Here is a 22,387-nt window from a genome sequence, read left to right as displayed (position 1 = left end):
GATGGCTGGGCGAGGTGGCTCACTCCTGTAATCCTAGCTACTCAGGAGGCTGAGATCTAAGGAATGCAGTTCAAAGCTAGCCAGGGAAACTCAAGTCTGTGAGACTCTTATCTCCAACCACCAGAAAACCAGAAGTGGAGCTGTGGTTCACAGGGTAGGGGGGGTAGCCTTGAGCTGAAGAGCTCAGAGACAGCACCCAGGCCCAGAGCTCAAGCCCCAGGATGGACAAAAAGAGAGGGGGTAGGGTGGGGAAGAATGCTGTAGTAAGTTGTAACCAAGACAGGATTCTTTCAACACTGATTCCATGAAATGAAGGGTTCTTATCCAACGCAAAGGGACAGATTCAGCTTTCTAAAGACCTTTGTATTATTTAAACCAGCACATTTTTGACATTTACAGATGACAGTGGCTTGTTTGTCTTGAATTTTTAGTTTAATCTGTCTAATGAAATATTAACTTCAATTAAATTTCTAAGACTTAAAAAAGACTGAGATTCTGGTGCAGAAATAAAATAAAAATCCATCCTAAAATTCATAAGGAATTAAACTGGAAAAGTACAGTATTAAAAACCTCATAGGGCTGGGAGTTTGGCCTAGTGGTAGAGTGCTTGCCTACCATGCACCAAGAAACTGGGTTCAATTCCTCAGTACCACATACATAGAAAAAAAGCCGGAAGTGGTGCTGTGGCTCAGGTGGCAGACAAGCCCAAGGGCAGTGCTCAGGCCCTGAGTTCAAGCCCCAGGACTGGCAAAACCAAAACAAAACCTCATATTTCCTTTTTTGTAAAATTTACAATAAACAAACAGTAATCAAAACAGTCTGGACTAGTGAGTGCTTGCCTAGCATGTATGAAGACCGGGGTTCCATTCCTTGGTACCACATACATAGAAAAAGCCAGAATAAAAAGTAATGCAAATGTGGCTCCTCAACAGTAGAGCACCTGTCTTATAAGTTTGAGGGCCTGAGTTCAAATATCAGTATCATCAGGGGGGGAAAAAAATATATATATATGATATATATGTACATATATATGCGTGTGTATATATATAGCAAAGGAAAATAAATATTCATAAATACAGCCAAACCATATCAAGCAAAGTATCACTTTATAGTAATTAAGATATAAAAAAATAAGCCAGGCGTGGTAGCTCACGCCTATAATCATAGCTACTTAGGAGGCTGAGATCTGAGGATCGAGGTTCAAAGCCAGTCCTCAAAGCCAGTCCGGGCACTTAAAGAACAGAATGTGAAAATGGGGACCATGACATGTGAAAGGGTATCAATGTGTGGGAATTAATGCACCATTTATCTGGCAAATATCATGTAACCCTTCTATTAATTACAATAAAAAATATATTAAAAGAAAAAAAAAGAACAGAATGTGAGACTCTTATCTACAACTAAACACTAGAAAAGGGGAAGTGGGGCTGTGGCTCAAGGGATAGGGTGGTAGCCTTGAGCTAAAGAACTCAGGGACAGCACCCAGGCCCAAAGTTCAAGTCCCATAACCCACCAAAAAAAAAAAAGATATTAAAAATAAAACAAAAATAGAAAATAACAAGTATAAGTGAAAATATGGAGAAATTGTGGAGGAATTAGAACTCTAGGTACTGCTGATAGAAATGTAAAATGGTATAGCTGCTATGGAAAATAGTATGGTGATTCTAATAAAAATTATGAATAGAACTACCCTATGATTCAGCAATTCTATTTCTAGCTATATACTTGAAAGAAGTGAAAGCTGGGTCCTGAATAAAGTATACATCCATGGTCACAGCATTACTTATAGTGGCCAAAAGGGGAAAGCAACCTAACAATGACAGAATACATGTGTTATAATGCATATAACAAAGCATTTATTCAACCTTTAAGAAGGAATTCCTAATTTTTTTTTGGGGGGGGGAGGGCAGTCCTAGGATTGAACTCAGGGCCTGAGCACTGCCCTTGGGATTTCTTCAAGTGCTCTACCACTTGAGCCACAGTACCACTTCTGGTTTTTCTATATATGTGGTACCAAGGAATCAAACCCAGATCTTTGTGCATGCTAGGCAGACACTCTACCACTAGGCCAAACTCCTGGCCCCTAATGCATGCTTTAATACAGATGAACCTTAAGATGTCAGACTAAGCGAGATACCGAAGGACCAATATTGTATTCCATTTATATGAGGTACCTAAATAATTAAATACAACTATACAAAGAAAACAATGGCTATCTAACAAAAAGGGGAGCTACTACTTCACGAGTTTCAGTTTGAGAACCATTCTAGAGGTGGTTATAGTTATAGAATAATATGAACATATACCTTGTGTCATTGAACTACACACTGAAAATTGGTAACATTAAAATAGCCAATTTTATGTTACATACATACATACACACATACAGTGAAAATACAAACCAGGTAATCTTAGCTACTCTGAGGATAAAGGAAAGTCCACAAAACTATTTTCTCCAATTAACCATCAAAAAGCCAGAAGTGAAGTTGTAGCTCAAATAATAGCAAGAAAGCTCAGAGAGTGTTCAGGTCTCTGGGCCTGAACTCAGTTTCAAGACCCAGGCATGGAAAAATAGATCAATGAAAAAAACAAGATTGTTCATGTATGCGTGGGGGCCGAGGGTCAAAACCAAGATAGACTGATAAAATTACAGTGCTAAGGGCCGGGAGCATAGCCTAGTGCAGTGCTCACCTAGTATGCACAAAGCACTGGGTTTAATTCCTCGGTACCACATACTCAGAAAAAGCTGAAAGTGGTGCTGTGGCTTAAGTGGCAGAGCGCTAGCCTTGAGCAAATAAAATCCAATAATAGTGCTCAGGCTCTGAGCTCAAGTCCTAGGACTGGCAAAAAAAAAAAATACAGTGCTAAATTCAGCCAAATAATAACATGTCTAATGACATGATGGCAATCTAGGAAGGGAAATCAAAATTTCCTGAAATAAAGCAAAAAGACAAAAGTATATGGCAAAAAGTGAAGAGAAATGAAGGTGCAAGAAGCCTTTACTATACCATGACAGAACTGTTAATCTAGCATACATTCTCAAGACTCCTGCAGACCAATGATATGTATTCAAGCTGGTTACAATTTTCCCCTCCTTTCAGGGGATAAACATGACTAACTATTGCTTCATCCATCTACCCTCCCTATTCCTATTTGGAATGCTTAGGGATACCTGTAATCCAATAGTTTTAGCTGCAACAAACAGGAAAGCTACATCTCAGCATTTAAGAGCCTAAGTCCTTAAATTCACTAAACATCAGGAGTAAATTATCTGTTCAAATATGTGAATTCCTTTAGTGTAATCCTAATCCAATAAGCACACAAGAATAACAAAAGAAAAAGATCTTTTTTTTCCTTAGCTGATTTTTTTTCATTTTTAGACTTCTTTTGCTTATCAGCATTTGCCATTAGCTTATCTTAAACAATAATTTGAGGGCCAGGAGTGTGTAGAGTGTTGTAGAGTGCTTGCCTAGCATACACGAAGCTCTGGGTTTGATTCCTTGATAGTAAATACATAGAAAAAGCCAGAAGTGGTACTGTGGCTAAAGTGTTAGGTAGAGCACTAACCTTGAGAAAGCTCAAGGACAGTGCTCAGGCCCTGAATGCAAGCCCAGCCAAAAAAAAAAAAGAAAGAAAAGGAAAAGAAGAATAATAATTTGAAAAGTTTTTAAATGATGGGAGATTATTTAACCTGAAGTATACGCTTAGAGATATACAGCTAAGAAGCTGTCGTTGGCACACCTTTATTTTTTTCTTTTTTGTCAGTCATGGGACTTGAACTCAGGGCCTGGGCTCTTAAGCAAAGCTACTGCCCTATCCCTTAAGCCACAACACAATTTCCCATTTTCTAGTGGATAATCGGAGGTAAAAGTCTCACAGACTGACTTTGATTAGGATTACAGGTGTGAGCCACCAGTGCTGAGCTCAACAGGTTTTATTTAAAATTGTTAGAAAGGAACAAGTCATGTGACAAAGCTTTTAGATCAAGTACACTGGGTGTAATCTGGCAGCCAAGAAACTCAGATGTGCAAAACTGATCCTGTAAAAGTAAGGGATGACCTAAAGTGATTTTTTTCGGGGGGGGGGGGGGAGGAAGGGGGCGGGGCGGGCAGTCCTGGGGCTTGAACTCAGGGCCTGAGTGCTGTCCTTGGGTTTTCCAAAGCAACACTTCCAGTTTTTTTTCTGCATATGTGGTACCGAGAAATAGAACCCAGGTCTTGGTGCATGCTAGGCATACACTCTACCACCAGGCCAAACTCCCAGCCCCTAAAGCAATTCTTGTATAAAAATGTACCAAGTGTTGCTACTTTTCTATCAGATAGAAATGGAATAGCAACACAAGTCAATCTAGCAATCTTTAGACCACAATAATACTTTTCTCTATGTACTTAATAAAGGGCTCCTTTCTCCACCTTATACCAAAGAAACAGATTGCAGATGTAATTTATAGCCAAATCTGGTATTACATTTACTTTCTAAGGTCTTTTGTTATTTAGAGAGATCTGGCGATATCACAGAAATGATTTGATCAGTCACAGCTCTAGTAGAGTTAGTGCAGTCACTACATGTGAATGGGACTCTATTCAGTAGATCAGAATCAAATTTTTAAAAAGATAACTTTAAAAAATATCTCTATTTTAGAAAAGATAAAAGATTTAATATACCCCATCTGACTTAGAAAGTATCAAAGAATAATTAATTGCAGGAATTCTAGGTTCTTAAAACATCAAACATCCATACATATATATAATGCATTCCAACTAAATTTACCATTTTCTATCATACTTACTCTAAAGCTCCTTCTCAAAACAATTTCAACAGGTGTCATTGCTCTGTTTTCATACATATAAACACATTTCTTCGACTATATTTATCCTCACTTACCCTTCCTCATTATATTATCCTTTCTCATTGGTACATCCTCAACCATAGAGCCTGTTTTTTTTTTCTGTCACTATTTTAGTGTGTACTAATTGTACCAAAGTGCTTCACTATGGTATACTACACACACACACACACACATATATATACACACATATATGTGTATACACACACACACACACACACATACACACACACACACTATATATAGTCCCAAATAACTATCTCTATTGCTCTCTCTTTTCTTTCCCCTTGGTTTCCTACTATAATAGCTTCTTTCAGTTTATATATTCTAAAATTATTCATTGTCAATATTGAGCATTTAATACAGCCTTATTAATAATAACCATCATTTTTTTCTTTCACTCAAATAACTTTAAACTGTTTAAAAATTCCTTAGTTTTCTATAAAACACTGTTTATTTTCAGCTAGATTAAGTTGAACACAAGTAAAAAAAAAATTTTTTTTTTGGTACCACTGTTTGAACTCGAGACCTGAATTCTTTTTTTTTTTTTTTTCTTTGCCAGTCCTGGGTTTGAGCTCAGGGTCTGAGCACTGTCCTTGGACTTTCTCAAGGCTAGAGCTCTACCACTTGAGCCTCAGCACCACTTCTGGCTTTCTTCTATATATGTGGTACCGAGGAATAGAACCCGGGTCTTCATGCATGCTAGGCAAGCACTTTAACCACTAGGCCAAACTCCTGGCCCCTGAATTCTTTTTTTTATATATACATTTTTATTGTAATCAATAGAAGAGTTACATTATATTCGCCAGATAGAAAGTGCATTACTTCACGTACATTGATACCCTTTCTCTGCCATGGTCCCGTTTCCCTCCCCCACTCCCTAAGAGACCTGAATTCTTATTTGGCTTTTTTGCTGACAGCTAGCACTTAAAATTATTTACATTTTTTTATCAGAATGATTACAGAAAAAAAAAGATATTCCATTGAATTGCACTTTTCATAAAAGTGAATGGCTTTCAGCTATGTGTTAACCATTTTCTTTTTTCCCATAAATTCTCTAGCTTATTTTCCCTTTTCCTGAAATGATCTAGAACACAGATACAACAATTATAAGCACTTAAAGTATATGTAATAGCCTACAAAGTACACTACTCCCATTTAACATTACTTTACAATTAAAAACTCTCAATAAACCAAGTAAGGAAGGCTAGATCTCAATGCAATAAAGGATGTATATGACAAAACTATCCACCAGTCCACTACCACACTGAGAAAAAAACAAAAACGTTTCCTCTAAATCTGGAATAAGGCAAAGATGATATCTAGAAACACCTGTTATTTAACATAGTATTAGAAGTCCGAATTCCATTAAGATATAGAAGACACTGGGCACTGGTGGGCCTGTAATCCCAGCTACTCAGGAGGCTGAGATGTGAGAATTGTGGTTTCAATACAGCCCAGGCAGAAAAATCCATGAGAGGTTTATCTCCAATTAAGCACCAAAAATCTAGAAGTGGAAGTGTGGCTCAAGTGGTAGAGTGCTAGTGTTAGGCAAGAAAGCTCAGGGACAAGACTGAGGCCTCAGGTTCAAGCAAGCCCCAAGAGCAGCAACAGAAAAAGAAAAAGAAAAAGGAAAGGGAAAGGGAAGGGAGAGAGGGAGAAAGAAAGAGAGAAAGAGAGAGGCAACTTAGAAAGGAGGAAGCCAAATCATTCCTGTGAAGTATATTTTCAATATAAAAAAACTCCAACCCAGCTCCTATGGTTCATGCCTGTAATCCTAGCTGCTCAGGAGGCTGATATCTGAAGATCACAATTCAAAGCCAGACCAGGCCTGAAAGCCGTGAGACTCTTATCTCCAATTAATCATCAGAAAACCAGAAGTGGTATTGTGGTTCACCATGGTAGAGCTGAAGAGCTCTGAGCCCAGAGTTCAAGCCCCAAGACCAACCAAAAAAAGAAAAAAAGAAAAAGAAAAAAAGGTAGTAAATTACTAAACCAACATACAAAAACAGTAGCATTTTGAGGTCCTGGCCCTCCATACATCATCTTTATAATAACAATTTTTAAATTTTAATGACTTTAGTTTTTCTATTTGCTTTGTTTTACTGACATTACTAGAGGACTAAGAATATACTCTACCACTTGCTCCATCTCTAGCAATATTTTTCCAGATAAGAGTCCTGTTTTTTGCCTGTGCCACAGCTGGGACCAAGCTGGGACTGAGCTCCTTCTACCTATGTGCCTCCTTTGTAGCTGAGATAGTAGGCATGTAACACCATGCCCAGCTTATTTTGTTGAGATGTGTCTGGATAACTTTTTGCCCAGAATGGTCCCAAAGCACAATTCTATCAATCTCTGCCTCCTAAGTTACTGGGAAGACCCCAAAACATGGGCTACAAAAACAAAAATAGATAAATGGAATTGTATCAAACTAAGATACATATGCACAAAAAAAGGAAACCATCAATAGACTAGATAACCAAAAAATATAATACAATATTGCCAAACAACCGAACAAGAGATTAATATCAAAAATGCATTAAAAAATCCAACAGCAAAATAAAATCTATTTTTAAAAACAAGTGAATGATCTGAACATTTTTCTTTTTCTTTTTTTTTTCCAGTCCTAGGCCTTGAACGCAGGGCCTGGGCACTGTCCTTGGGATTTCTCAAGGCTAGAGCTCTACCACTTGAGCCACAGCACCATTTCTGGCTTTTTCTATGTATGTGGTACTGAGGAATCGAACCTGGGTCTTTATGAACGCTAGGAAAGCACTCTACCACTAGGCCAAACTCACAGCCCAGAACAGACATTTTTCAAAGGAAAATACATAAATGTCTAGTAAGTATATTAAATTATTCAATAAACTAATAATCAGAAAAATATGTATATAAATATATGTATATAAACATATATGTAAATCTATGTATATTTAAACCCATATGAAAATATATATGTATACATACACACAAACACATATATAAGGAGACCTCCGCTTTCCCCAGATTAGAATGGCTATTACCAAAAGACAAACAATGTGAAATACTAGGATTGTGACTATAGGTCACAAACAGCTTAACATACAAGAAACTTAGGTACAGTGGCTCAATTGATAATCCTAGTACTTGGGAGGTAGAGATCAAAGGATCACTGTTTGGGTTTAGCCTGGGTATAAAAGTGCTTGAGTGGCTGGGAGTTTGGCCTAGTGGTAGAGTGCTTGCCAAGCATGCACGAAGACCTGGATTTGATTCCTCAGTAACACATACATAGAAAAAAGCTGCAAGTGGTACCTCTACTCCAGCATTTGCTATTTTCATTTGTTAGCACTATTTTTTCCTTGATTTTATTATGTCTGTTTATCCTTCATATTTGGACTCAGCTTAAATGTCAACTCTTCAGAGAGGCCTTCTAATCAAAAGTAGCCTTCCATGCTAGGACAATAGCCAGTTACAATTTCTTACCAAGTACTTGTCACAATGTAATTATTTTTCCTTTTTTTCTATTTATAAGCGACATGAAAGCAATGAACCTGATTTCATAAGTCTCACTGCCTTATGCTCAAGGTTTAGAACACTGCCTAGTATAAGCAAGTAATCGTATGTATTTACAATCAATTTTTATTTGAGCTCACTATACAGCTGACTTTATTAAATAATAAGTAATAATATTTTATCTTTTAGTAAGTATACCTGTTAAATAAATCCAATTTGTCTACAATTATATAATATGGTCAAAATAGATTGTAACTAGGAGGAAAAAAAGAAACTTTTTGAATGATTTTTGCAAGGTGGGGGGGAGAATGATAGAGGGGGTAAGATCGTCTGGAATACACCGTAAACTTGTGAGGAACTTTAACAATGAAATATCTGTATAACTAGTATAAGTAAGAAGAAAAGCAACAAATCCAAAGTATTTTTAGATATCCCCAAGCAGAGTCATAAATATTGTATTCATATCAAACTAAGTTACATTTTGCCACAATCACCAGTTATTTTTAAAAAAAAACTTTCAAGTTGCAAAATTTTGTGGGAGGAAAAATAAAATAAAATGTATTAGGTGGATCCCAGTGGCTCATGTCTATAATGCTAGCTAGTCAGGAGACTGAGATCTGAGGATCATAGTATGCAGCCAAACCCTAATAGAAAAGTCAGTGAGGCTCTTATCAGCAATTAATCAGAAGTGGCACCATGGCTCAAAGTGGTAGAGCACTACCCTTGAACAAAAAAGGTCAGACAACTAGGCCCTGAGTTCAAGCTCTAAGATCAACAAAAAAAATAGATAAAAATAAAAATAAATCTGGGCTGGAGGTATAGCTCTAGCTGTAGAGCACCAGCTGAACAAACAAGCTGAGCAAACAATCCCAAGACCCTAAGTCAAACCCCAGTACCACCAAAATTAAAAAAAGCTAAAAGTAGGATTGAGGGGCATAGCTTAAGAGGTATTCTTATCTGTCCTGCTGTGTGCCCTGGGTTGGATTCAACATGCCCTACCTGAAAAAGAATAAAAAGGGTGAATAAAAAGCCAGATGCTGGTAGCCCTGGCATGTAATTCTAACTACTCTGAAGACTAAGATCTGAGGATTGCAGTTTAAACAGCTCTGGCAGGAAGGTAGTCGTGAGACTCATTTCCAATTAACCACTAAAAAGTCAGAACTAGAGCTGTGACAAGTGGAAGAGCACTAGCCTTGCACATAAAAAGTTTAGCAACAGGAACCAAGCCCCAAGACCACTAGGAAGAGGGAGGGTAGAACAGGAAAAAAATTTTACAAAAGCTAAAAGCATGTTAAACTTTCATAATTACCTGTAGAAGGTGGTAATTTCTCTGAATGCCTGGCATTTAAAAGTTTTCTGCTAATGAATATGTAACCACAGGGACATGATTTACATGCAACAGGAACCTGGAGGGAAAAAAAGAAAATATATTAGTATTTTTCTATTGTTAAATTTCTGTGTTTATGTAATCTCCTCTAGTAAATAAATGATTTGAAGTAGTAACCACAGATTTGCCTAAACCCTGACTCTTAAAAACGAATTATTTGAGACAAATATGATACATACAAAAATATGATATACATAAACTCATATTAGCCTAGTGTTTACAGTATATCTTAATAATTACAATATTGATATCCTAGGCAGTTTAATGCAAGATAAATATGTACAGATTTGAGTGAAAAATAAAAAACCTTAATAGGATCAGGGGCAAGGAAAGTACATAAGAAAAAGAAAAGTCTTTCCGAAAATGTTAAATTTTGTATTAGTTTATGTTATAGAATAAACTGGAAAAGGGAGAGTATTTAAGGTGCTAAGTAATCCTAGCACATCATTAGGACACAAGTGGAAGAGAATGGAAATGGAGAAAAGGTAAAAAAAAAAAAAAAAAGATGTTTTATAGACAGGAAAAGTAAGACCAACTATTGGTAATAAAAAAAGTGGAGATAAAAACAGGTCAGGGTTCTGAGAGAAGATCCTGACATTATTTCAGACAGACAGACAGATAGAAGGAAAGAGAGACGGAGACAGAGAGAGGGAGGGAGCAAAAGGAAAGTAGGAGGTAAGGAAGGAAGTAGGGAGGGAGGGAGAGAGAAAGGAAGGGAGGAAGAGAGGGCTGACAGTCACCAGTTTACAGTACAAGAGAATGTAGGAGTGGAAGTGCAGGAATGGTCTCAGACAATATCCTTATGGTCATTTCTTCTACTTTATGCCTATAATTTCATTGTCAATACTGAGATTTAAACTCAGGATCTCAAGCTCACTCAGCTTGCTTGCTTGGAAGGTGCTCTATCACTTGAGCTATTCCTCCAGTCCTACTTTTTGTTGTTTTATAACAGTTTATCACAGACTTTTCTACACAGGATGGCCTTGAGCCAAAGTATCAAAAATATTGATAGCACCCACCATCAATATTTTTAAGACAAATGTTAAAAATAATTGAAAAATATTTTTAGATTTAACCCATAATTGTCTCATTAAAGTCAACAATCCTTTAAATCAATACATTCTACCAAAGTCAGATATTAATCTTTAAAATACAAGCACTCTCAGAATAATTAGTAATGTAACTGCATTCAGCTCTACTCAAGTCTAATTCTGCTTTTTGTTTGTTTGTCTGTCTGTCCATCCTGGGACTTGAACTCTGAGCCTGAGCACTGTCCCTAAGCTCTTCAGTTCAAGGATACCACCCTACCCCTGGAGCCACAGTGCCACTTCCAGTTTTCTGGTAGTTACTTGGAGTCTTACAAACGTTTTAGCGCCCAGGCTGGCTTTGAACGGCAATCCTCAGATCTCAGCCTCCTGAGTTTCTAGGGGTACAGGCGTGAGACACTGCTCCTGGCTTTAATTGTATTTTTATTATTTTTCTTTTTTTTTTTTTTTGCCAGTTGTGGGGCTAGAAATCAGGGCCTGAACACTATCCTGGGACTTCTCTCAAGGTTAGAGCTCTACCCTTGAGCCACAGCACCAGGTCCAGCTTTTTTCTAAATATGTGGTGCCAAAGAATTGAACCCAGGTCTTCATGCATGCTAGGCAAACACTCTACCACTAGGCCAAACTCCTGGCCCTAATTGTATTTTTAATCCATCTATAAGACTAGAATATATTTCATCTAATTAAGCTAAATTGAAATTGTGGCAAGAGAGACTTTTCTTTGCATAAAAATACTGAACACATCAGGTGCTCTTGGTTCTTTACCTGTAATTCTAGCTACTCAGGAAGCTGAGATCTGAGGATCGAGGTTCACAGCCAGCACAGGCACCAAAGTCCATGAGGCGCTTGTCTCCAATTAACAACCAGAGAACCAGAAGTGCTGCTGTGACTCAAGTGGTACAGTGCTGGCTTTGAGCTGAAGAGCTCAGGGGCAGCGCCTTGGCCCAAAGTTCAAGACCGATGACTAACAACAACAACAACAAAAAAAAATGGATGAAATCCCTTCAATCCATGGTGGTATAAACAGCATATGTCTTAATAGTATAAAATCTGCCCAAGGTAAAAAGCCAGAAGTAGTGCTGTGGCTCAAGGGTAGAGTGCTAGCCTTGAGGGAAGCCCAAGGACAGTCCTCAGGCCCTGAGTTCAAGCCCCAGGATTGGCAGAAAAAAGAAAAGGAGGAGGAGGAGAAGGACGACAATGACGACAACTACAAAGAGGAAGAGGAAGAGGAAGAAGATCGGCCCAAGGTAAATGTCTGTCATTTTTTAAATTTCACATCCTCATAGAAACCAAGCTTGAGGTACTGACTTATTTCCTTTAAATTGAAACATATCATAAGGAGATCCACAGTAATGTAAAACTATTTTAAACTAACGCTATCCAAAAATGGAGAAGCATAATGTTCTTATTCAACAGCTCCTTTGCTAAACCATTAAGCATATTCTTCCAGCTTCTAGAACCTAATAAATTGAATTTAGGTGTTGGTCGTATACATGAAAATCATTATCAGCTTATATACAGAATTAACAGTGAGTGTTAGATATGAAACATGCATGAGGCTTTGAAATCCTGTTGCACAAACACTAATTCAATTAACTGGTTGACTTGCATCTCTTACTGAGTTCTGGTGGAGAAATCTTCATCTGTCTTAATGTTCTATTTACAAAATAGAAATTTCTTCATCCCCTACTGGGGATGGAGAAGGGAGGACCACCATCCACCAGCACAACCCTACAAGCAATTTGAGGATTACTAATCTCAGTATAGTATAACTGGGCTTTTATGCAAACATCCTAAATTTTTCTTTAATTTCAGCCAATGATGCTGAAGACTAATGAGTTCTAATGCTAGACTTTGGGGATTTTAAAATGGGGGAAAAAGTTAGAAGTATCACTGAAAAGTATACTTAAGATTTTTGCACTTTCAAAAGAAGTTATTGAAGTGTTGTATAAAAACAATCCTTGATCTCATATTATTTCACAGATTTTAAAAGACTCTAAAATAACCAGATTATAGAAGACTCATTTACGTCATTCCACCTTACCTACTTTTGTTTTCTGGAGTTTTATTTACTCAAGGTCCAAATACACACTATTTTGAAAAAGATGAAGAGAACATACTCATAACCTCTTGCTACATATTCTTTTAATTGTTCTATTTTATTACTACTAAGTTAAATTTTATACAGGCATATCGGTACAGGAAAACAACAGTAATAGAGTGGATATATCTAGGGTTTCAGACAACTACTGGGGCTCTTGGAATGTGTTCCCATAAATAAGGGAAGACAACTGATTACTTTTTTTTTTTTTTTTGCCAGTCAGGAGGCTTGAACTTAAGGCCTAGGCATTGTCCTTGGGCTTTCTATTCTACTACTTATGCCACAAGCACCCCTTCCAGATTGATCTGTGTATGTGGTATGAAGGAATTGACCCCAGTGCTTTCTTCATGCAAGCTAGGCAGGCACTCTGCCACTAGACCATACTTCTGGCCCCTTGAATATTCTTACTAAGAAAAGCAAAGTTACCTAAAGCAGACATATTCATTATGTCACATAAAATGCCTATTAATGAAAGAAATGTTGCTCCCTTTTTGTTGTTGCTCTTGGGGCATGAACTCAGGGCCTGTTGTCACTGAGCTCTTTTGCTCAAGGCTAGTGTTCTACCACTTTGAGCCACAGCACCACTTCTGGTTTTCTAGTAGTTAACTGGAGATACAAGTCTCTTGGACTTTCCAGCCCCAGCTGGCTTTGAACCAAGGTCCTGAGATCTCAACCTCCTGAGTAGCTAAGATTACAGGTATGAGCTACCAGTGCCTGGCTCTGTTGCTCTATTTTTAAAACATGAAGGCAAAAACAAAATATTTGCAAAAGAAAGCAGAAGACAGGCAAGAATCATGAATAACAAAACAAAAATAGCTTAGTAATTTTGAGTGTGAGCATCCACTGAGAGGGGGGAAAAAAAGCACCGATGTTTAGATTTACAGAATTCTATTTTAGTAGAGGTTTGCAAAAGAGATGCCATAAAGTAGCTGAAAATTGAGCTTTAGTAATATTTTTATTATTACATACTACCGATTAAAAAAAAAAAAGGATTTTGTTGCTAGGTGCTAGTGGCTCACAGCTATAATCCTAGCTGATTAGGAGTTGAGATCTGAGGATGGAGGTTTGAAGCCAACCTGGGTAGAAAAGTGCATGCAACTCTTATCTCCAATAAACGATTAAGGAAAGGCCCAAAGTGGCACTGTGGCTCAAATGGTAAGAATGCAAAATTAATGAAGCTCAGGTGTCCAAGCCCTGAGTTCAAGCCCTGGGACCAGCACAAAAGAGAAGAGGGGATTCATTTCAAGGCATGTATACACTATGCCCTAATCAAATTCACCCCCTTCTAATCCAGTTCTTTTTGCCAGTACTGGAGTTTGGACTCAGGGCCTAGGAGTTGGCTGGCCCCTAGTGTTTTCACAAAAGGTGAACTTGCTACATTTGAGCCACAGTTCCACTTCTAGCTTTTTGGTAGTTAGAGGTAAGTGTCTCAAGAACTGCCCAGGCTGGATTTGAACCATAATCTTCAAGTCTCAGCCTAAGTATCTAGGATTACAGGAGTGAGCCATCAGTGCCCAGCTTCCACTTTTGTCTCTCTATACCCCATTTAAAAAACTTACACACACACACACACACACACACACATGATATCTAAATCTAATCAACTCTGGAAATTTCCTGAGTTTATCATTCTAATTCAATGTTCAGATAATATAAAATCAGTAATATTTTAATTAGGATAGCACATTTTTTATAACTTTTCCAGTTTGCTAACTAAAGGAAGGTGATACTTCCTTTTTATTGTTATTATAAAGGTAATGTATCTGGGTTACAGTAATGAAGTCATTGTCTTTTTAGACAATGTCATTCCTTCCCTTACCCTCTTCTCTGCTTTTCCCTAAGGTTTTCACACACAAGATGTATATTTCATTTTCAACATAATGTCTAGTGAGTACCACTGCTGCATTTGATCACTTTCTGTTCTACCCTCTCCAGCCCTGTCCTTCTGCAAAGACAAATAAATGAACAAACGAGACAAAAAGAAAGCAAAACAAAGGAAAAATCTTGTTTCCATTTCCTGGAGTTCAATTCAATAATTTTTATTTTATTTTATTTTTTTGCCAGTCCTGGGCTTGAGCTCAGGGCCTGAGAACTGTCCTTGTATTTTTCTCAAGGCTAGAACTCTACCACTTGAGCCTCAGCACCACTTCTGGCTTTTTCTAAGTATGTGTTACCGAGGAATTGAACCCGGGCCTTCGTGCATGCTAGGCAAGCACTCTACCACTAGGCCAAACTCCCGTCCCTCAATAAATATTATTTTTTTTAATTTTATTTTATTTTTTATTATTGGGGTAATGTATACAGGGGTTACAGTACATTTGCCAGATAGATACATTACTTCTCACACAATGATACCCCTTTCTCATGTTTCAATAAATATTATTTTATATGATCTGAAGCACATAGGCATTGTGCCTTTATGTTCCTCCTACTTTTTAAATATAATTTTATTGCTATTAAGGTGTTATACAGAGGTATTACCACTTCATAATTCAGGTAATGCGTACATTCCCCTACCTTTCTTTGCTTTCTCCCAGTTTCCTTCTCCAGTCCCTGCCCACAGGGGCACAGTTTATTTATATACTTTTGAATAATTAGGAAACGAAAATTAACCTATTATTTTCTTTAATTCTATTACTTTTTTTTCTTTGTCAATTGTGGGACTTGAACTTTGGGCCTGAGCACTGTCCCTGAGCTCTTCAGCTCCAGTCTATTGCTTTAATACTTGAGCCTCAGCACAGTTTCCCGTTTTCTGGTGGTTAACTGAAGATAAGAATCTCACAGACATTCATGCCTGGGCTGGCTTTGAACCATGATTCTCATATCTCAGCTTCCTGAGTAGCTAAGATTACAGGGGTAAGCTACCAGTGCCAGGTGTTTGGTGGCGGTGGTGGTGGTGGTGTTTTTGTTGTTTTGGTTTGGTTTGGGGGTTTTTGCCAGTCCTGAGGCTTGTACTCAGGACCTGGACACTGTCCCTGAGCTGCTTTTTGCTCAAGGCTAGCACTTCACTACTTGAGCACAGTGTCACTTCTGGTTTTTTCTATTAATGTGATATTGAAAAACAGAACCCAGGGCTTCATGCATACTAGGCAAGTACTCTACTACTAACCCACATTCTCAGACCAATTCTATTTCTTTTATTAGAAGGAAAATCATTTTAATGTCACCAAAAGTCTGGGGATATAGGTCAGTAGAGCAACTAGCCTAACATGCACAAGGCCCTGGTCTCAATCACAACCTTAATACCCTCCCAACTCAAACAAGAATCATATTTAAACAATAGTTTCAATATTAAGGTGGTGTACCAAGCGGTGACCATTTCACGACACTTTTTTTTTTTAGTGGTACTGGGAACTGAACACATCTTTTTTTTTGTTTTGTTTTTGTTTTTGCTTACATTCAGGGACTGCCACTGTCCTTGAGCTTTCTCAAGGCTAGTGCTCTACCACTTGAGCTACAGCACCACTTCTAGCTTTTTCTGTGAATGTGGTACTGAGGAATTGAACCCAGGGCTTCCTGCATTCTAGGCAAGCACTCTACTTCTAGGCCATGCTCCCAGCCTGCATAGTACTTTTTTTTTTTTTTTGCCAGTCCTAAGGCTTGAACTCAGGGGCTGGGCACTGTCCTTGGGCTTTCTCAAGGCTAGCACTCTATTACTTATGCCACAGCATCACTTCTGGCCTTTTTTGTGTGTCGTACCAAGAAATTGAACCCAGGTCTTTGTGCATGCTAGGTAAGCACTCTCCCACTAGGCCACTCTCCCAGCCCCACAGATCTTTCTTATCTTGTACTCCAACTCTTGAAACTATGGTCCTACCTTTGCATTTAAACTCAGAACAGATAGACAATTTGTCTTGCTCTGAGTCCTTCATTTTGCTTTTATGTTTTCTGTACCTTTTTGCCTAGGCTGGGCTCAATTTTTTTTTTTTTTGGCTTGTATTCATCTTAGGAGTAGCTGGACAGCTTGCTAAGTCATCAAAAGTATATCCAATTAAGTATTTAAACAAATTAGCATGTTGATTTACTCGCTTCCTAAGATTCAATTGTGTACCCTCTTCCCCAAAATTCATATACTGAATCCCTAATTCCCCAATGTGGTAACATTTGGAGAAAAAAACCTTAAGGATAGGGGTGTGTGGATAGTGGTAGAACACTTACTGAGCAAGCAAGAGACCTTGAATTCACTCTCCAAAACTTCTTCCCTAATAAGCATCACAAATCACTAAGTTTACATAGGGTAAGACCCTCACAATGGGGCTAGTTACTTATGAGGAAGCTTGCTCTGCATCTACCATATAAGGACACTCAGGAAAAGGCCAGAGAACACAAAACATTGATCTTGGAGTTCCAAAATCCAGAATTCTGAGAATTTCTATGCTTTAAGGCAACCCAGTTTATGATATTTTGTTATGGCAGCTAGAGCAAACCATGGCTGGCTTTTACAAAAGATTACCTATATGTGCGTGTTTAACAAAATGTGACCTTTCCAAATAAAATGTATTTTGTTAAACAACTTCAAGGGCTCCTACATGTTTACTATAGGCTGCTCTTTCTTTGAGATATTAAATGCTTATTTCTGAAGTAAAACAAGGATAGGACTTGCAAAAACTTGTACCCTACAGAAAATGAAATGCAAAATGAATACAATGTAAAACTTCTATTTCTGAACTATTAACTGGAAAAAGTGAGAATGATGTAATACTGAAATAATCTACCACAGACATCACAAAACCCAATTTTGTTTGAATTTAGCAAATTAGATTTAATGGTAAGAATGAAAGCAAAGCAATTCTTTACTTTGGAAAACAACTACATTGTTTTACATTGTTTTCATGCAGCATACTATAGAACTCAATAAACTGGGATTCTTCTCTAGTTTTTTTCTTTTCCTTTTTTTTTTTTTTTTGCCAGTCCTGGGACTTGAATTCAAGGCCCGGGCACTGTCCTTGTACATTTTTTTTTGCTCAAGGGTAACACTCTGCCATTGGGGCCACAATGTCAGTTCTGGATTTTTCTGTGCATGTGGAACCAAGGAATGGAACCCATGACTTCATGCATGCTGGGGGAGCACCAGGCCCTCCAATTAGTATTTGTACCACTGCCCATAAATACTAAATAAAACATGTAACTGTGTTTTCTGTTACAGGACTTGATCAACCAAGTGGAAATCGCCCCTTAAAAATGCATTAAAATCTGGGGGGTTTTTTTTCTTTCAATGATAAATAAAATACAGAATTGTTTAAAAAAATGCATTAGAAATCAGTTTATTTTAAAAGCCACCAGTCATTTCATATCACTCGTTTTAAAAATTAAAAAAGGAAACGGGGAGGAGAAAGAGGTAGTCATTTTGGAAAACAAAAAACTACTCAGTGGAAAAAGAAAGAAATAACCAGAGATCTGTTATAAAATGGCATGACTCTGGCATGCTGGCATAAAATGACAGCCGTAAGAATGCTTTTGATTGAGTTAACTCATTAGACTTGTAAGGCTTAAGAATGGGGTAAGCTTTGAAGTAGGAAACATAAAATAACTTGCAAGTTAAACCATGAAGTCAGAATACAATAATTCCAAATTCATAAAAAAAATCATTTTTGAGGATTTGTAAACGAGAATGTTAGAGATTCTAACCGTAAATAAAGCGACCGTTCGGATCACGAGTGCCCAGGAGGGACGTTAATCAAAGCATGTTCCAATAAAAGCAAAGGAAAGGATTCCAGATCAAGCCATTATCAGAAATACAATGTCAGGGGGAAAATCCCCAAACTGGCAAAAAAAAAAAAAAAAGAACTTAACCTCCGTGCCAGGCGGCCCCAACTGTGGCGTTTGGCCGCCCGCCGGGTCCGAGGTGGGACGCGTCCATCGGAAATGGGAACAAAGCAACCTTGGAGGCGGGGGGGGGGGGGGGGGGGCTTTCGGAGCCAGCGCCTGGACTGCGCGCCCGGCACCGCGGCCGGCCCGGGCCCGGGAGGCACTAGAAGGGGCCGAGCTCGTCCACGAGGGCCGCGGCCCACGCCTCAAGACCCCTCCGCCGTCTCCAGAGCCCGTGGGCTCCGGGTCCGCGCAGCACGCCCAGAACCCAAGGCGGCCACCCCGCAGGGTCCCCCGGAGCCCCACAGCTCCGTCCGCCCGGACCCAGCGACGCGGCCTCGCCACCGCACCGCCAACCGCCGCCCAGCAACGGCCGCCCGCCAGCGCGCATCCGCCCCGCCGGCTCGCGCGCCCGGCTGCGACGCCCACCTGTTGGTCGCACTCGGGGCATGATTTGGTGGCCATCTTCACTTTCTTGGCTCGAGTTGCAGACATGCTCTTCTCCGGCGGCGGCGGCGGCGGCGGCGGCGGGACTCGGGCTCCTCCCCTCCTACCTCAGCCACACAGCCTCCACCCTCCCGGTCCGCGCTCTCGCCCGCCAGACCCAGGCTCTGCCGGGGACGCGCGCGTGCGCAAGCCCGTGGCGGAGGGGTGGGGGCCTGCGTGCCGGGGAGGGGGGGCGCGCGGCGACCGTCCGCCGGGGCCCGCGGGGACCTCGCCTGCTGGTCAGCACGCACTCCGCACCCCGCCGGCCCCCCAGCCCGCCCGAGGGCTCTCTGAAGGAGCCCACACAGGCCGCCCGGCGAGACAATAGTCCAGCCTCCTCCGGGCCTGGCGCTTCGTGGGTGTAACTTGAGTGGGACTCGGCCCGTCACAGGCGTCGTGCGCGCCCAATGAATGCACACGTTGGGCTGCCCGAAAAGCCCGAGTAACGCCCCTTCCTCGGCTGCAGTATGGAAGCCAGATAGGCCCTAAAGGGGTTAATACCCGCCTTAGCTTTCCATGGTATATGCACTTGAGTCAATGATGTTAGCAAAGCTCATCGGTGAACAGGCACTGCGAGTGAGTCTGTTGTCTGCCGGTCCTGAACTTGGCTCTGCAGGTTATAAAATTCGGTTTTTTGAAAGTCACTTAGGCCAGATAAACACGGAGACACCTGATTTCAAAGGATATGTAGTCCTAACGTTCAAATGCATCAGAACGGGAATTGTGGCTGAAAGGAATAAACCCCAAATTAAGGCGTGATGGCAAGCAAGTTTAATCCCAGCTCCTGTGAAGGCAGGATGACCTATACTTCAAGGCCAGTCGTGGCAGCTACTGAAATGCCACCTCAAAAACAAACTACAAAGGAAAGCCACGTGGTCTTGGCTCAAAGCAGCAAAACAATAGCCCAGAAAACACTGGGCCCCATATGAATTCCCTGGTGCAGAAGGTGAGAATACATAGTAGTGGACTCTTGAAATTCACACAGACCTCAACCTAGCATTCCCACCTAGAGGAATCTGAACAAATCCTCACCTGTGCTCAAATCCATTTGTGCAAGGACGGTGTACTTCACAGAATTGCTTGTTTGAGCAAATTTGGAAAATAGCCTAGACATTCTCTTCACGTCACTTCCATACAACTATCATTTCAGGTCTTTAAAAGACTAAAATACTCCAGGTGCGCTGGCTCAAGCCTGTAATCCTAGCTAATCAGGAGGCTATGATCTGAAGATCACCAATCAAAGTCAGCCTAGACACTGAAGTCCGTGACACCCTTATCTCCAATTAACCACCAAAAAACCAGAAGTAGTGCTGTGGCTCAAGAGGTAGAGCCATAGCCTTGAGCTGCAGAGCTCAGGGACAATGCCCAGACCCAGAGTTCAAGTCCCATGACTGCCAGACCCAAAGGAACATAGGCTCCATGGTTTCCCTCTTTTGTAATAATTAGGACACATCTAGGACTCTTCTAGCTGAGGATTACAAAACATAGGTACATAAGGTCATATAGGATGAGACTAAATGAAAGGAACTCTAGGATATGGAAACAAGAGCTTAATCTTGTGTGATTGTTGTTCTTAATGTACTGTTATTTCTCTTTTCTTTCTTTTTGCCCTTATGATTAATCTCATGTTGTTACGGTATCTGACGTTGTTACCTGGTGTATTGTGTATACATTTATTTGTTTATTTGAAATACAGAAGAGGAGGGGGGGAAACAAAATGATTGGGAGGGGTAGGGAAACGGGGACAAAAACTTGAGTAGAAGTATCAATGTTCTCGAAGTAATGCACCTACTACCTGACAAATGTAACTGTAACCCCTCTATACATTATCCGGACAATTATTTAAAAAAAAAAAAAAAGACTATGTGGAGTGATCTCCAAAAGTGTTAACTGGGGGTGCAGGGAGGGGGAAAGTAGGTAGTATGTTGCACTATTCTTTGAACAAAAATTAATATGAACATGTCTATGCTTGCAGATAGATTTAAAAAGTGAAGGGTAAGCCAGGAGTTTGGCCTAGTGGTAGAGTGCTTGCCTAATATGCACCAAGGCCCTGGCTGGATTCCTCAGTACCACTTACATAAGAAAAAGCCAAAAGTGGTGCTGGGGCCCAGGGATGGAGTTCTAACCTTGAGAAGACCTAAGAACAGTGCTTAAGCCGCAGGACTGGCCAAAAAAAAAAAAAAAAAAAAGTGAAGAGTAGACTAGAGGTGCATTTTTCATTCAGATGGGACAATATAAGTGAAAGCAAGAAAGCCAGCCAACAATTATCAGATGTAGGTAAATAAAGTATGGGACAAAGCTAAGGACTTCAGAACCAAGGAAGGATACTGGGGCTATCCTGTGGGCAATGGAACAAAAAATGGAGAGCACTTCAAAGTATTAGCATTTGTGATATTTTTATTTATTTTTATTTTTTGCCAGTCCTGGGACTTGAACTCAGGGCCTGGGCACTGCCCTTGAACTTTCTCAAGGCTAGCACTCTACCACTTGAGCCACAGCACCACTTCTAGCTTTTTTTGGGTATGTAGTTCTGAGGAATCGAACCCATTGTTTAGTACATTCTAGGTAAGCACTCTCTAGGCCATGCTCCTGGTTCTACAGTACATTTTTTTTTTTTTTTTTTGCGAGTCCTGGGCCATGAACTCAGGGCCTGAGCATTGTCCTTGGGCCTTCTCAAGACTAGCACTCTACCGCTTGAGCCACAGCACCCCTTCTGGCTTTTTTTTGTGTGTGTGTGTGGTACCAAGGAATCGAACCCAGGACTTTGTGCGTGCTAGGCAAGCATTCTTACCACTAGGCTAAACTCCAGGCCCTCCACAGTACATTTTTAAAAATCCAAAATAGCTAGGCACCTGTAGCTTATGCCTGTAATCCTACCTACTCATGAAGCTGTGCTCTGAAGATTGAGGTTCAAATCCAGCCCAGGCAGGAAAATATATGAACATTAACCATGAAAAAAACATAATGGAACTGTAAGGTTGGCTGAAAGGAATCACTAGCAGTTCAAGAGATAGGGTTTATTGGGAGAGGGAGAAAGCAGACCTCCAGCCACAGAAGATGGAGTAGGCTGAGCAAGAGAGCTTATGGAGGGGAGTAAGAGATTACACAGAGGAAAGAAGTGGGCTAATTGAAGCAGACATGATCTCAGAGGATGGGAAATACCTCAGGCTGGCCCCAGGCATGTCAGTTGTCAGGGTTACAGGTACTGGGCTAGAATTTCC

At 40.0% G+C, this 22,387-nt stretch overlaps 1 protein-coding gene across 4 annotated transcripts in view; it reads right to left on the bottom strand.

Annotated features, from left to right (window-relative positions):
• The window catches only part of Hdip1 (HDAC and MIER1 interacting protein 1), a 41,221-nt gene extending 21,919 nt beyond the window's left edge, over window positions 1–19,302 (bottom strand). For 2 of the 4 annotated variants that reach the window (XR_016539567.1, XM_090357689.1), the window contains exons 1-2: window positions 19,110–19,281; window positions 9,648–9,744 (exon numbers count right to left, since the gene is read on the bottom strand). Coding sequence is in view for 3 of the 4 variants with exons in the window: in XM_090357689.1 (XP_090213815.1) it covers window positions 9,648–9,744; window positions 19,110–19,175 (163 nt within the window). In the remaining variant the exon portion in view is untranslated. Of the gene's footprint in view, window positions 1–9,647; window positions 9,745–19,109 lie in introns of all 4 variants that reach the window. The other 2 variants (XM_090357691.1, XM_090357690.1) reach the window with 2 other exon arrangements.
• Between the last annotated feature and the right edge of the window lie 3,085 nt (window positions 19,303–22,387).

The sequence above is a fragment of the Megascapheus bottae genome, chromosome 24, assembly GCF_031878675.1.
Source record: "Megascapheus bottae isolate mThoBot1 chromosome 24, mThoBot2.hap1, whole genome shotgun sequence".
NCBI lineage: Eukaryota > Metazoa > Chordata > Mammalia > Rodentia > Geomyidae > Megascapheus > Megascapheus bottae.
The sequence above is the reverse complement of the archived record's forward strand: the minus strand, read 5'-3'. Positions and strand labels throughout refer to the sequence as shown.